The sequence below is a fragment of the Bombus affinis genome, chromosome 9, assembly GCF_024516045.1.
Source record: "Bombus affinis isolate iyBomAffi1 chromosome 9, iyBomAffi1.2, whole genome shotgun sequence".
Taxonomy (NCBI): Eukaryota; Metazoa; Arthropoda; class Insecta; order Hymenoptera; family Apidae; genus Bombus; species Bombus affinis.
The window spans coordinates 9,092,406-9,108,609 of record NC_066352.1 but is presented as its reverse complement, the minus strand read 5'-3'; the positions used below and the strand labels follow the sequence as shown (position 1 = coordinate 9,108,609).

At 33.4% G+C, this 16,204-nt stretch overlaps 2 protein-coding genes across 5 annotated transcripts in view; one reads left to right on the top strand and one right to left on the bottom strand.

The window, feature by feature from the left end:
• Nucleotides 1-3,642, bottom strand: part of LOC126920506 (breast cancer type 1 susceptibility protein-like) — a 44,722-nt gene extending 41,080 nt beyond the window's left edge. For 2 of the 3 annotated variants that reach the window (XR_007711984.1, XM_050731017.1), the window contains exons 1-2: nt 3,365-3,642; nt 1,758-1,972 (exon numbers count right to left, since the gene is read on the bottom strand). Coding sequence is in view for 2 of the 3 variants with exons in the window: in XM_050731017.1 (XP_050586974.1) it covers nt 1,758-1,972; nt 3,365-3,447 (298 nt within the window). In the remaining variant the exon portion in view is untranslated. The remainder of the gene's footprint in view (nt 1-1,757; nt 1,973-3,364) is intronic. The other variant, XM_050731015.1, reaches the window with a different exon arrangement.
• Nucleotides 1-15,904, top strand: part of LOC126920526 (uncharacterized) — a 98,745-nt gene extending 82,841 nt beyond the window's left edge. For both annotated transcript variants that reach the window (XM_050731069.1, XM_050731070.1), the window contains 3 exons: nt 4,748-4,902; nt 7,453-7,812; nt 11,260-15,904. In XM_050731069.1, the coding sequence (XP_050587026.1) occupies nt 4,857-4,902; nt 7,453-7,812; nt 11,260-11,390 (537 nt within the window). In that variant the 5' untranslated portion in view covers nt 4,748-4,856 and the 3' untranslated portion in view covers nt 11,391-15,904. The remainder of the gene's footprint in view (nt 1-4,747; nt 4,903-7,452; nt 7,813-11,259) is intronic.
• Nucleotides 15,905-16,204: the final 300 nt, after the last annotated feature.

Here is a 16,204-nt window from a genome sequence, read left to right as displayed (position 1 = left end):
TTTTCAGAACCGAATTTGATCGGTGTAGCAAATTTAGCTTTTCATTATTATTAATAGAAATTGGTTATTATTTATAGCTTCAATAGAAACGGGTAATAAAATGAGAAGATAATAAGAAAACAAATAGAAAACTATTTTTTTCAAAAACGTCTCTGTTCAAAAAAACTAGTATTTTTTAATTAAGTCCACTTTCGAAACCAGAATGTAAATCGATTGCCAATTCTTGAATAAAACATTTTCCTATCATCTCTCATGTTCCACATAAATCATGCGAGTAGTAAAGCGTTATGAGAATCTAGAGAAAAGTAACAAAAGATGAACATTATGAATAAAATGTGAAAGCAAGAAAACTCAGCAAATTCTCTACGTTCGATCGTATACCAGAGCGTAAACGCAGAGTGCTCGTAAAACGTTGAAGTTTTGGATACCATCGAGATGCATCGCTATACCAAAGAACACTAGGACCTAAATTTTTGAAAACGTTCGGCTACACTGCGGGTGAAACAGATAGGCAACCCGAGTGAACATGATGTTGTGGCACATGTACCAGCACGTGTACTTTAAACTTCATGTTTTACTTAAGACTGCAGGGAAAAAAGTTTATCGCGGCGGAACGTTAGTTCCATTTAAACGTATTGATCTGCGTTGAGAAATTTATCGTCTCCTCGATATTTTTTTCTCGCGAATTTTTCCTACCGTTTTCTATTTAACAGAACGATTGATGTAAATATTATATTTGAAATTTCATAACCGAAATTTTTTTATTTTTTGAGCATAAAAATTAGAAGTCAGTTATAGATAGGCTCTGTTTTAAATCATTATTATTATACAAGATCTTTAAAAAAAGAGAAAATACTTCTAAAGAGTTGTGTTATGAGAACAGCTATAGCGAAATTTCATTTGCATTTATGATAATAGAACTTTGCATACAGACGGTATTTGTTTTGCATATTATATTATGTGTAATACTGTGTACGTGACAATATATTTATTTTTTTCATGAATAGATATTTGATCTCGTGTGTTATATCGTGTATTGCATGGGCGGTTGAGAAATAAATTACACCATAAAAATCCATGTAAGATATATTGTAATGTACGAAATTCTCGAATTTATCGCTCAAATATAGCAATATATTATTGCAGCGTTATTATTGGATCAATTAAGACTGTATATAGTGTATTAAGGTGATTATTATATAAGCCTATTATTTATATAATTAATTACATATAGAATTATCTTACATATTATTTATATATTAACTAATTATTACAAGGGAATTCCTGTAAAAGATAGATTTTCGTCTTTTGCAGAAAGGTGCGAAAAATAAAATTTCTCTTCACTTTCAAAAAATATACGAACGTGTCACGTCTATAGAGTTACTTCAACATTTTATTATTCTTCTCCCAGCGAGTATACTTGAATGCCAAACAAAATGAGTCATCTACTATAAATAAGTTTGTCTTCATCTAAATATCTTCTCCAATATCATCAATCAGAAATTATTTACAACAAATGTGCTTAAATATTTTTTCATCAAATTTTGAATAGTTATACTATTATACGCTTGTAATAATTAACATTAAAAAATTCTCTTTACTCAATCATTATCTTCATGTCGAGTGTTTTAATCATACATTTTTTATTTCAACGACGATAATAATAATCTTATTTATAGAAGAATGCAGTTTCCGAACATCAGATATTCTTCTACGAAATATTGTTGTTATCTCCTCGATAAGGCGAAAGTACTTACTATCGATGCCTGAATCCGATTGCACCGCTTCGATTAGTTTCTGTAGTCCATCGATGTATAATATCATGTGTTCGTCCTTAGAAATGCTGCGACGCTGTATAGCACGGTTGCAGAGTGGACAGAGAGCATTTTTACTTTGCAATAGCGTTTGAATGCACTGGCGACAGAATCGATGCCCACAAAGGGTTTTCACTGGCTCAGATATGGTTTGCAAGCTGAAAGAGAAAGGCACATAATCCATTATATCAGCAAGCTTTGAGTATTTCAAATAGAATACATAATTAAATAAATTTAGTGAAGACAACGGTATATGTTAGCATACTTTAAATTTACAAAATTATTTATTTTTGAACAATTCATAATCAAAATGAGATATCTAATAATCACTAAAGTAAAAATGTAATGCTATAAGATCAATAAAACTTGATAATAGATTCTAATAAATTGAGTATATATAATGTTTGATATACGAAGGCCACAAAATGTATTTGCACACTATTCTATGCATTTATATACTAATTAATTAGGTCCAAGTATATTAAACTTTGTATCATTTACTAGTATTTTCATATGATCACAAAAATTTGATACTATGAAAATAAAATTTAAAACTTAATAAAACTTAATAAAAAGATCCGTCATTGGAAAATAAGAACAAATAATTCTTGTTGTCACTGTATACAAAATATTAAGTGCAATATAATATAATTTTTCAATAATATTTTAATACAATAATTTCTTTATGGAGAATGATTTAACGTCATAAAATACAGGGAATTAAAGAACATTACCTTTTTAAGTAAAAGAATTAAATAATAGTTTTTTAAGTAGCCTTTTAGGCGTATAAAAATATATGAAGAATGTATGATCAAATATTTAAAGAACTTCAGTTCTTAACTTTATGTAAAATATCATTTGTTGAAATCTTAATTATAGTCTTAATCTTCTTGTATGTATTATACCACATACTTTTATCTTTTTGTATATAGTATGCAGATATTATATTAGAATCAGAAAATACAAAATTTAATCAGTAATAGATAAGCCTTCATAAGTAAGCAAACTAACTGCCTTAAAATTACATACATAACGTAAAGGAATATAGAAATAAAATATAACTATCTCATTAAATATATATTAAGTCGCTTTCATTCAGTCTAACTACTAACTAGTCTTCCACTATAGATACAAAATGAAAACTATTATATTAATATAATAAATAAGCATGATAAAAGATTAATAATGGCCATGAATTTATTAGAGTCCATTTAAATGATGAATTCGACAGTTTCACGTATTAATTTAAAGTTAATATGTCTTTAACAAAACAATATTTATAGTGCAAATGGAATTAAAAAAAATGGTTTGTCAAGTCAAGAAACAAAACAAATATACTTATTTCCTTCCATTTATTTGAGGTTATTCGAAGCATAGAACATTGAAAATACTGAGTTATACATATATAACCTATAATAGAACTTCTCAAATGAATTGAATCTTAACATGAGCATTGATCTGACATGTATTGCATATTATGCGTTTCAAATTTATGAATTATTCGTTTTTAAGTTACTTCATAGATTTTAATATGACAATTAAAAACTTACCAAATTGTGCATTGCAAACATTTTTGTATATTTCTAATCTCCTCTGCTAGTTTGTCAGCAGTAATGAACACTTGTTTCATCATTTTTTTCTTTGTTACGAATGTCACATCGCGAATGTTTATCACAACTCGATTAAATTCATTTTGTTTAAATACATCAAAAGCGCGGGATCTCGTAAAACTTCTTCGTTCGATCTTGCCATTGTTACAAACAATCACAGACTACTTATGTTATCAAATTGTCAACAGGTCTTCAAGATTTACGTCGAATTTAACCACGTGCTCGCTATGGCGCTGTGATCAATTAATCGATATATAGAATTAAAATTTTTTATTATATAATTAATATATTCAATGTATTTAATTCGTATTTTTCAGACTATAAATACTTTATAATTAATCTACTGAATTCGTATTCCTGTTCTGATAAATGAAAGATCTGCATACGTTGTCAAAATTTATCTACATATTTAGTTACTTTGGATATTAAGCTTGTTAAAACTTCATTGTAGTTATAGTCTAAAATATTTAATCATATAGTGTAATTAATGAGTAATCATACAAATCATGAAATACATACAGTCGCATTCAGTTTATAAAAAATTTAAAGTGTGTATTATTTCTTCATTCAGAATGCGATTTATCGATACATCCTCTGTATATACTTTTCAACGACAGAGTGCGTTGTTGTATCAAATTTCAATACTCGATAAAGGCGGGAAACCATACAGTAAGAAGCTGCATAATTGAATGGGTTTGTCGCGGAACGTAATCGAATCCTTTCGAATAATATTTCCATTTAAATTGATTCCCGCTGATTAAACATCTTTGCAAAAACCGTGTTGTGAAATTGGTCGAGAATACAGTTTCGGTGAATCATATCACCAAAGGTATTTCTTTATAATTTACTGATAGCATAACCTTTGTTTAATTTAACATTTCGCTTTACCAATGACGCCATTGTTACGTTACAAACAAATATAATCGTTGCTAAATCACAGGGGTAAACATGATAAGTAGATTCTTGTTGACTTTTTGATTTTAGTCTCAGTTTATGATTCAAAAGGAATATTTTAATATAAAATAGCTAAAAATGGAAAATAATCTGCTAATTCTAGCCGAAGATATAATCGTTAAAACACAATATTTTAATATTATCAAAGCTATATTTTTTAAATTACGAAAAACGTGGAGAAATATATTTTTAACTTCAAAATTATATAAAAGAACAATTTTGATAACATAAGAATTTTGAAACATTGCTGTCATTATATAAGATAAGAAAAATGTAACTTATCCTGTTTTTCTCCTGCAGTCTCCGTTTTAAACACTCGTTTAACCCGACCAGAATGATTAATCGAAACTGAATACTTTTCTTTTACAGAGATTGTCGTACAAATGATTAACCCAGCATCGTCAAGCTTAACCAACAGACAGAAAAGACGATATTCAGCGTAACATGAGCTTCGCAGAAACGACTTGTTGATGACGTTATGGGGTGGATCTTCCTTGCCAGTACTTTACTCTTTTGCTTATGCGGTAAGTCTTGGCAACACAATATATGAATATTCTGCGATATATGTATTTAACGTGCAATGGGAAAGTATCACAACTTTCGACGCAAATGTTATTTTTGGAAGAAACAAACGATTGTTTTTGGTGCCAAATTTGAATTCGATATTAATGGATTACATCTGATAACAGTTTAATAACTGGTTACTATGTGAGGTCCATGTTAAACTTTCTTAAAACGAAAAGTTGTTATTTTGAAAAATTTAATTCAGTCAAGGCGGATCCAAAGCAGTTGAAGTTCGTTCCTCTGGGATTAATTACGTGTACGCTGCGTCTACGCGATAAGGAAGTTCAGGAAAGGAATTACTGTTACAGAGTGCATCGGGCGTAGAAATTTTGTTATGAACACGGATAAAGCGGAAAACTGAAACCAATCTAAATTTTCCATATTTTAAGTTCCACTGAACCGTATAGCAATATAGTTGCTTTTAAATTAGTCTGAATTTTTATCTTTGATGAATTTTTTACAATTATATATAAAAGTTAGAAAAACGTGTACTAGAATGTAGGGCGATAAATTTTAATTTATAAGTAATGGATTTTATTTATTTAATGTGATTCATATACAAGCAAACTGTATAGCAGTAATTTTTTTACCGATGAAGCTTCAGTTGAGTTATTTTACTTTTCACTCGAGAAAAAGTATATGATACCGTACTTGGAATGGTATACGATACGATTGCGTATATTTTTGACAGAGGAATACCAAATTACGCAAATCTATTTTTCTTCCAATATTTTGCGACATTTTGGTATGATGAAATTAATGTTTTTGTGTGACCATCAACAGGTATGCATTAACGGTGCCGTGAAAATTTCAGTGACAAACGTGCGAACGTTCCGGGTGAAATGAATTTCATTTCTATAACACTGCAAAATAGATTTTTTTCTTATCTTCTTAGCGGTTTTGCATGCAAATAAACTGGCACTGAGAGATTCTAGAGACCCGGTAAATTTATTCGGCGATTATACTTATCGGCATGGCAAACGAGGCATAACGATCTCTTTGTATGAAAATCCAAGTTACGTTCGCGAGAAACTTTTCTTTATCGAATAAATTTACTTGGGAGCGAAATCAACTGCCCTCGCAGTGATTAAAGGAGCACGATCCTATCTACCAACAACTTTCCTCCCCCGATTTACCTCATTACGGTGTGTACACCTAACGACTTTGTAAAGCGTCTTCAACTTGGTGAAAAAATATGTCGCATATCTTTTTACGATTTTTTAATCGAATTTGTATGTTTCGAATATTTTACAAAAGCTCAAAGCTATGAAATTTACCACGTGTAACACTTGTATACATAAAAATCACTTCTACGAGTTATTTGTTCTATTTATAACATTATTTTTTATTAACATCTATGGTGATACATTTCTGCTCATTTTTATCTTTTCAATTTAACTGTACATGAAAGTTACATTACTGTTAACCAATTCCATTTTTCTTTTCGTTTGAATCAGAAAGATATACAAATACTGAATGTTCCACATCCAAAATACTCTTTGAGTACTCATTACCCTGTAGTACTCGTAATGATCTTCTCAAAGTTCAGCAGGTTCTTACTAACTAGTTAGTTGCACTTTACGTTGCTTACAGTTCCAAAGTGTCATATTGTTTCAGAAACTTATCCCAAATCTCACCACCAGAACGATTATTATCGACTTTATCAATAGTTCAAGCACACACATATACATACTATTGTTAATAAATGCACTAGTAACAGCTAGAGTAACTTCTCAACTTCATCACTTGTCTTATCATTCCTTAAGCTACTTAAATGAACGTTAGCTGTTCACTGCCTTAATCTCTAATACATTTCTGACACTCTGAGAGATTTCAATGTCATAGATAAGAAAGAGTAGACAAGAAATAAAGATGAGTGAGAAGAAAAAAAGGACGTTGGAGATGAATGAAGGTGTCTTTTATCAGATTCTACATTCCATCTTCACAGTATCAAATTCTATTAATCACATGAAAGTACCACTGAATGATACCAATTTTTGATATACTTGGATCCAATTCTATTCAATACAATGGCATATAAATACATTTTGTAGTCGCTGTATAAACTTGATATATAATAAAAATAGTGTATCTTAGTAATTGAATTATTAAATCCAAGATAATTAATGGCTAAACCCGTAACAATCGTTCAAAGTAACAGTAGCAGACTGAATTAAAAAATCATATTATCTTCTCAGTTTCTTTCAACAAACAAAAAAGATTAAATTATTATTTAACTTTCACAGCAACGAATTAAGTACCTTCGCCTAATCATACAAAACTACCTACATATAAAACTTCATATTAAATCTCATAGCCAATTACCAAATCAAATATCAACCAGCACCAACTATCGTAAAAATCGTCAGATGTATACACCGTCGCAACAGCTCTCTTTTTAACTTGCTCCCTCGATACGAAGGCGATCGCAAAGATACTAACCCAAAAAGTGTACAATAATAATTTGATCGGCGTATGTTGATTTTTCACGCTGCTTTGGATAAAAAAAGCGGCGGGATTGCCGTTGCCACAGGGCGGTGGCGGCGCGGCGGGGGGCCATGTACAGCCGCAGGCTGGTTCGCCGAGCACCCCGGGCCCCGGCGGTGGCACAGCTGGCAGTGGCGCGAGCAGCACTTTTGGCGCCGCTGGCAGCAGTGCCTCTGGCCCTGGCACCGGCGCCGCCGTTGGAAGCGGCGCTGTTGGTTTCGGTGTGACCGGAGGAAGTACCGGCGGTGGGGCCGGTGGTGGTGCCGCCGGTGGTCGTCCAAGTTGGCCCGCGGGTCCGCCTCGTCGGGGCCGAGGGTGGCGCGACTGGCGCCGCGGCGACCCCACGCTGATCAAGGGACTCTGGAAGTCGAAGGGACCTCTAGGTAAACCTTCCGTTCTGCATGTCTTCTGTACGTTTGTTTTAATCGAGATTCAGCGTTGCCTTAGCGCAACATCTCATTTGTATTTCTTTTCCAATTAATATATATTGTCGAATGTTGATGTTTGTATATAGTTGATGTTTTATTTCTACGTTTTATTTGGAAAAGTTTGTAGAGAAATTTTAGATAGATCAAGTTGATCGAGTGTTTTTGTAGGATTGGCATTTTCTATGCACTGTTTCTTTGCATGAGTTTGCCTTATTTACTGAATAGTTTGGTCAATGAATTCTTTGAAATGGTTTTTGTAGATCTTTAACGATATTCATATGGAATATTTTGTCATTCTGTGCGGACGTTTGCCTTTTTTCCATTCTTGTTCTTTCTCTTGTCTGTCGCATATGATGTATTCAGCAAGAAATGTTAAAATTTGAGAGCACTTTTTATTAGCTCACCTTGCATTGTCGTTGAGATGTGGTCTTAACGTTGCAGGAATCTGGAATGTTTCACTATGCATGCATAAGTTCTAGCTACATTAGGGAAATCTGATAGTAAAATGTTCTTTAAATAAATGTGTACTTGTTAGAATGCAAGAAACAGCATTTTGCATATGAACCATCTTTTGGTTCTAATATGGCATGTCTTTATTGTGATTAGTCAAGAACATTTTTAGTAACTTATACTGAATCCTGAGCAATTACTTTATTATTGCTTTAGATCCTACACGATTTTTCCCATGCTGGTGATCATGAATATGTGTAGATAATTGAAACAACTTATAGCATTAATATAAAATATAAAATATTTATTTATTCCAAATCTAAAATAACTTAGTAATTCAATGAATTTCATTTCGTATATTGCGTTTTATTCCACCAGAGTGATCCCTATTTACAAATGTATATATTGTTATATCGAATATATTAATTACGAAGCATGTACCATTTAAACCTCCACATTTCCGCGAGAAAATGATTTCCTATTTCATTTCACAGATTTATGTTTTATTGCGCATCTTCCCACATTTATAAAAAATACGGTACATGGTCTATAAATGTTCATCAAACAGTAATTGTCGTCCATAAAGTTGTACTGATCGCGTTACTGAATGTCTACGTATAACTTTCACGCTGCTCATGTTAGCTTTGTAGCTCATTAGCGCGAACAAATTCTCACCGTATTACTGCGAGAATTTCTCGACTTTATAACCCGATAAGCTCGAATTAGCTGTCCATAATACTATAGGCAGATAAGAATCCGCTATACGAGTTTGTACATTTGAAACTGAGCATTCACTCGTTCGTATAAACTAGATTTGAGTGTATTTATTTGTCAAATATTTAATTCGATAAAAATTGAAACGAAAGTTAAAAGGATTACAGCAAGTGAAATTCGCTTTTTTCGAATCTCTGTCAGTTTCACTGTGCGTCGAAGATGGTACAGCAGGGAACGTGAAAAATTCATGAAACGAATGAACAGTACGCGTGTTTTCGTTCGCGAACCTTAGGTTCTGATTTAACTTTCAGATTTCCTCGTAGATCGATGTATCTTGAGCTATATAGGCGAATATTTCATTGCAAGTTAAAATTTTACTTTTCTTCGCGATAGACACGAAACAACCGCGACTAGAGCGTGGAGAACCTGAGTACACACAGTGAATTTAGTTTCCAGTTTTAAACTCGTGGAAAGTACACTTTCCAAACTGTTTCTTATGTATGCTCTCTGTTATCTTCGATTTGTTTCCTCGTTAAGTCGATTCCTAAGCTTTGTTGTTATTAATCAAAAGTTGGACATGGAATTCTAGAAAAATATTGTATAGTCAATCGTTGGTTTGTTAACTTCCTCTATAATTTTTCTGTAATTCTTCTCCATATCGTAATTTTTTCATCTCTATATAAAACTTCTGTGATTTAGGTAGATTTTTAGAATACGGTGATTTTTTGATAAAAATTTCTTTACTAAAACGTCGAAGACCATACTCGGTATATTTTTACATCTACAAATCGCTTATAGAACGAATTGATATTTTACAATCGATAGATTGAAAGGAGATTTATAGATATTCATTTTTCGAAATAAACGTTTAATGGTTTAGTCTCCATTTTAACTTTGTTCTGTCAATGGATTTATTTTGTCAATTTCTCGCGGTTCTGTTAAAATATTTCTAGACAATAAAAAATGGCCTGTTGTTTAATTTCAGAAAGGATATTGTGTAAATAATATTTTGTCCCTGCTGTATATCAATTTGTTTTACAGGCTTTCTCGAATGAAAAAGAGCGTCGAAAAGTTGTTTTATCGACTGTCCACAATTTCGGAACTCGCGTCCTTTGTGACATAGGAAACCACTTTTCACTTTTCTGGATATTATATCGTAGATATTACAGTCAGTTTATATTCGGAGCAAAGTTTCTCAATTTTTCATCGTTTTCATTAACGAAGGTTTATTTGCCTACTTATATGTTGCGCCTTCATAGCCATCGATAAAAATGAATTATGATAGATGTTTATGTTAGTTTTAGACTGTTTATTTTTTATAAGATTATAACTTCATTAAAATCGAACATTTTCATTTAAAATAATTTCTAGAATGTTTAATACACTTTTGTTGATGTATCACAACCTTTAAAATACCTTCATGGAGAATAAACTGTTTAAAGATATTTTCGATGTCCTTTTGCTTCCTAAATCATCTCTGAGTAAAGAAATATTCAGGATTTCACAGTGAAGATCTGTTGGAAATAAATCAGAAAAATATAACGGATGAGATAGAACTTCAATATTCAATTGATGCACTTTCTGTATAGCATATCCTGTATCTGATGCAGCTTTCCATTTTTATGTTTGCTCTCCGAAGTACACGAAATGAAAATAATAATATATTTACAATATATTCCTCAATGTTTTAGTTCAATCAATAGATCACAATCCATCAATATATCTTTCGAATAACATACAGCACTAAGCCCAGATATACCAGAACTGCGGTAACTTTCGGAATGATCAGTAATTCGAAAGAAAGGAAAAGCCTGCAGAAATCTATCGTACGAAAAAAGATATAATATTTTGACCGAATAATCAACGAACCACAAAATGCAATTAAAAATTGCCACACGGAAAGATACAGCTTCCAATCGAGCAAAATGTCAAACCTTCCACCCAGCTCGCTTCGATCCACGTAAGATTCGCTTTCAACGTGTATCGTCGATAAATCATCCGGAAGCTTCGAGTGACCATTCAAAACCTCGACCGTAATTCATCTCTGTCATATCTTGGCATTTTTCACGTGACCACATTTTGCACGTCGATCGTTCACCTTCTCGCAGAGTCTGGCACACTGTGCACGCTTTTCGTTCCCGTTTATTTTCAACATGCTGCATGTGTGTGTGTGTGTGTGTTCTCATAAAAAATCGATCTAGTCGAAACAAAACGTGAAAACTGGATGTCCCGATGCAGATTCCTTAGGCAAGGCGGAAGTGTACATCTTCTTAGCGCTGCTGATCGGTTTCGTGACGGTGGTGGTGGGCTGTTGGCTGTCGGATAACTGTTGGTCCCCGGAACCGGAAGGGGTGGTGACCCTGGCATAGCCCAGTGCAGACTTCCGTTCATCCAGGCGATAACAACTAGTACGCGGGCCCTCCTACAGGATTCTCCAGGACTTGGTCCAGCAGAACCGACGACCGTTGCTGGACATCAACGACAACCACACAATGCTTCCACCCGTATGAACAACGTCACCTTATGCACAAAAGAAAACACCTTTTGCCATTAAACCATGGTTCGCCGCCATTACGAGCAGCGTGCGGCCGATCGAATATCGCCCCGTTCTGTAATATCGTATAATGTCGTGGTTTCGCCACCGATAAAGGTACTCGACCGTAAATCCAAACGTTCATCGAAATATCGACATGTCGTGGGGTGCAGCTAGGGCTGTGCCATGAACCTAAATCGGATTACCGATTGCGTCGACGTCTTTTTTTTCTCGACTCTTTTTTTAATTTTTCTTTCGTTTTGTCATTGCTATCTAGAGGACGTCGACGTTTCGTACAAGAGAAGTTTTGATAATTATTCGGAATATAACATCGAAAATCGTCAAGGTCCGTATCGTGAGTAATCTTTTCCTGCGTATGTAACGTCCCTTGGATTTAGTTTCTGAGACGTTCGCAATGGATTTCAGTTGATTGCAAGTTAGGATTACGCTACGTTGTGACATAGATGGGCATCTTTATATAGCTCGATCTAAACTTAACGTGTTGACGATACTCATTTTTTGATATACGTAAGAGAGGTAATATGTCATTGAGTTATAGATTGGACTGGATTAATAGAGAGATTCCGAAATAATTCCAACGCAGGAATTGTTTTCGGTTCTAACGCTTTACTCTTATTTTTAGTTGCTCGAAATTGTAATCAATATAAGCAATCTCGTTAACAAAGCTAAACTGTGTTTACATACTACAAACGTGCATACTATTAAACGTAAGTTGGTTTATATCTTGAAAGATAAAACTGACCGGCAGTTATGTGCATAGGAAACGATACTGTAAATGTTCATTTCGACAGTATATTTGAAGATGATCGAGATCGATCAGGTGCATCCTGTTCTGAATAATTATCGAAGTTTTCATAAGCTGAAGGATAAACCGGAAGGAAACAGTAATTGAGCGAAATTGGAGAGTACACCATGTGGAATTACGCTCGAATTAGATCACGCACACATTGTTCGTCTGTGAGCTATAATTCGCTCGTTAACTCGATCAACACTTAATCGTCGTCATAGGGACGCGACAATATTCGGGCGTAGTTCCATCGTGGATTCGAGCTTCCGGTTCGAAGGATTCTCGTGAATTAGCGGGCTAATTCGCGGGCTCGTTCAATGGTTGGTTGAGGCATATAGGTGGTGGAAACTTAGAATAGAGGATTTTGAAAGAACAACTGATTATGCAGTTTGAGATGTAGTAAGGGGTTTTCTTTGTGTGGGTGGTTTAATGTGCTTTTTATGGGTATGGTAAGATGTGGTTGTGGTCACGTAAATTTTGGGGAAGTTGAAGGAAGATGGTGAAGTTTTGATCGATCCTTTTTCTCTCTTCAAAGGAGGAGGAATTTCAATGACGACTGTATGTCGAAATATGGGGTATCAAATAGGATGGTCCGAAAATATTTCTTATTGGACGTATTGGAAGTCCATAAACCGATTATTTCGAAGCGATATAATTTTTTATTCCAAAAAACATGACACATATACATCGAGATATTGTGACATAACAATCGAAATATTGTAACCATATGAAATTCTTTCGAATTCTTATTTTAGGATACTCATTTACATTGTTGGAGGAGGTAATCATTCGAATAGTACAAATACTCAGGATAAAAGCTAAGCTTAATTCTAATTTTCGTTGTAATTGATAGAATAGAAGAATAAGAGTTACCAAATACAAATTAGGTATTCTTCGATACCCAGCTTCAAAAGAAAAGACACAGCCACAATTAACACATTTGCTGTTATTAAAATATTCATCCTTAAGATAAGCATTCTTTCCTCCATTACAAATTTATTATTAAATTATTTATTTTCTGATTATTCACAGATTCATTTACCTCTCTTAATTATTTTATTGGAACACATGGACACGCTAATGTAACAGTTGTGTCGATAAAATTATTTAAATATCAAAATCAATGTACGTATGTTACTAACAGCGAATGCGTTAAACTATAAGACAAGAAGCTAGAATAACATCATTATTAAAAAACAAGAGAACCTTCCATTTTCATATGTTTCACGTATGAACTTTTCATCGATTCTCCATTTCTCAGCTTCAGCCGATGTAGAATCGATCAACCTAAATCTTATCATACCCATAACGTCATTAACGTTCGATCATCACCATCAATCAGCTTACTAATCACCGACATACACCTTCTTGTTACATAAACGCAACGGTTTTCGACCATAATCATACGCAAATTTTGGAATCGAAGAAGATTCTCGCGAATTGGCGGGCTAATTCGCGTAGACCTAGTGACGTGTGGACAGGGCGCGCGCTCGTAGACAGCGCAGTGGTCGCTTTGAGGCTCGTAGTTAGCTGAATTCCCAAAATGGGTCAATAATTTCATTTGGAGCCTGGATAATGGGTTTCGATATTGACGTCAGGTTAGGTCCATCGAGACAGAACTAATGGAGGAGAAGAGCAGAAGAACAGAATAGTTCGAGTACGATTTACTTCTTCGTCTTAATCGCCGCCCGTAAAAATTTACCGACTTCGTTGGACAAACTTAATGGCGGTGGATAAAACACGCGATATGAGGCTTTACGAGCACCAGGGTCCGGGTCTTCGAACTTTATTTTTGCCAGCCTCCTCGCAAATTGTATGAAATGGCCCACACGAGAGTAAACGATCGTTTAAAGCTGCATTACGGGGCGAACCTTTTCTATTCTGTCTCGGTGTATACTGGATCCCGTGAGTGCTCGAACGTTCCTCGGATTATAATGAACAACAAGATGCTCGAGTTGTATCGAAATGTTATAAGCAGACTGCGGATATCGATGCATTCATATTTTGATCGATACGATTGGGAAAGTGGAACTGGGGAAAATTGTTTTATTTACGAAATATTATAAAGAGCATCGTGCTTTGAATATTTTATATATTTTTGCATATTGTGCGGATTTTGTGAATTATTCACCTTCAAGACTCCTGTAATTGCATAAGAACCCGCAGTTTAAATTGCGAACGTTTATGCAATTCGGTACTTTTATAAATACAACGATGGAAGATGAAAATACTTTGAATATTAAATAGAAGCTCGTTTCGCCTATCGAATATTATAGCCAGCAATTTATTATATATTTTTCTGCATATTTTATATATATGTATGTATTATACAGCTGGATATATTATGTGTATTTTGTAAATTTTTCCACCTTGCAATCGCTCACAGATGCATAAATAACCGCAATCGAGTCAATTGATCACTCAATTGGACTTTATTGGTGTTTGATCGTCTGTTTCGAAATGATGGTAATAATCGTGTGCATAGCGATATTAATGCCTGGTAAATTTTGGGATGCTGTTTACTTGCTAAATCGAAATACTAACTTTGGGATGGTCGACCGATGTACTGACCATTTTATGATTACGAGAGGCTGTGTCGAATGTTGATGTTAATTTCTGATTATCTCTGTGTCATTCAATCATTCAGGGATGTAATTTATATCAATGTTCTTAAAATATTCTTGCTAATTAATTATAGGAAGGAGGGTAATAAATTTGTATATAATACGTTATAATATCAATGTAGTATAGTAATTTTATGATGACATTATTTTGTTGGTTAAGAAAGAATTGAAGTAATCATTTAGAAAATCGATTTAAAGTATCGGCGAGAATTAATTTTGTGAAGGAGGATACATGTACAATGGCAATCATGTTTGTAATTTTACAACATCATCTCGTCGGTTGATTAGAAAGTGCAAACTAAAGACAGATTAAGACGCTAATGAAATACTAAGAAATTGAACTATCAATTTGGATGTAATCGATCGATCTTCTAGCCAAAGTACGAAAACTCGTACAAATGTTCAAGATCGGTGATAATTTCTTGTTCTCTCTGCCATTCAATTGTTTAGAGAGAGTAAAGTACGAAATATGAAAATACGGAAGGAAAAATTGTATTAAATATATAATATTGATTAAATATATAATATTGATTAAATAAAGATAAGGGAGAAATGGAATATTAATTTAAAACAATGTACATATTTGTATGATACGATCGTGATATGAGTAATTCGGAGAAATAATGCTCAAGATAATACAATGTAAAAAAAATTGATTCTAATCAAATTAATCAAAATTTAGGAAAATTGTTTGATTCTAAGCGTTTTGAAATCTTCAGTATGTATCATGTACCAATTATGCACAATTTGTTCATCGTAATCCTCCATTGTAAACGTTCGAGCATTTCCGCGATCTCGCACAATTGTTTATTATAATATAAACTTTAATAATGAATTGTCACACATTTCGTAAATAAAACAGAGACCAAGTTTGTATCCATGTAAATTCTCTGCATAAGATAGTTTAATAACATTTAATTATGGAAACGTTTATTACCTTTTCAGTCACATTCAACAAGCTGTTTCAATTCAGGAAGCTAAACGAAATCACATCAATTATTATGAATGATTGTCGGTTATGTTAATGATTGAAAAATTATTTTACTTTTTAAGCCGTTTTATATATTTTCCATTTTGTCAAATTCTACAAGAATACCAAAACAATGCTGCACTATCGAAAACCCAACTATTCACAAACAATCGCCATATTTCCCATAATCATCTTAATCGCTAAACTACGTCCATCATCGTCCGTATGATTTCGCAATTTTTTAAATA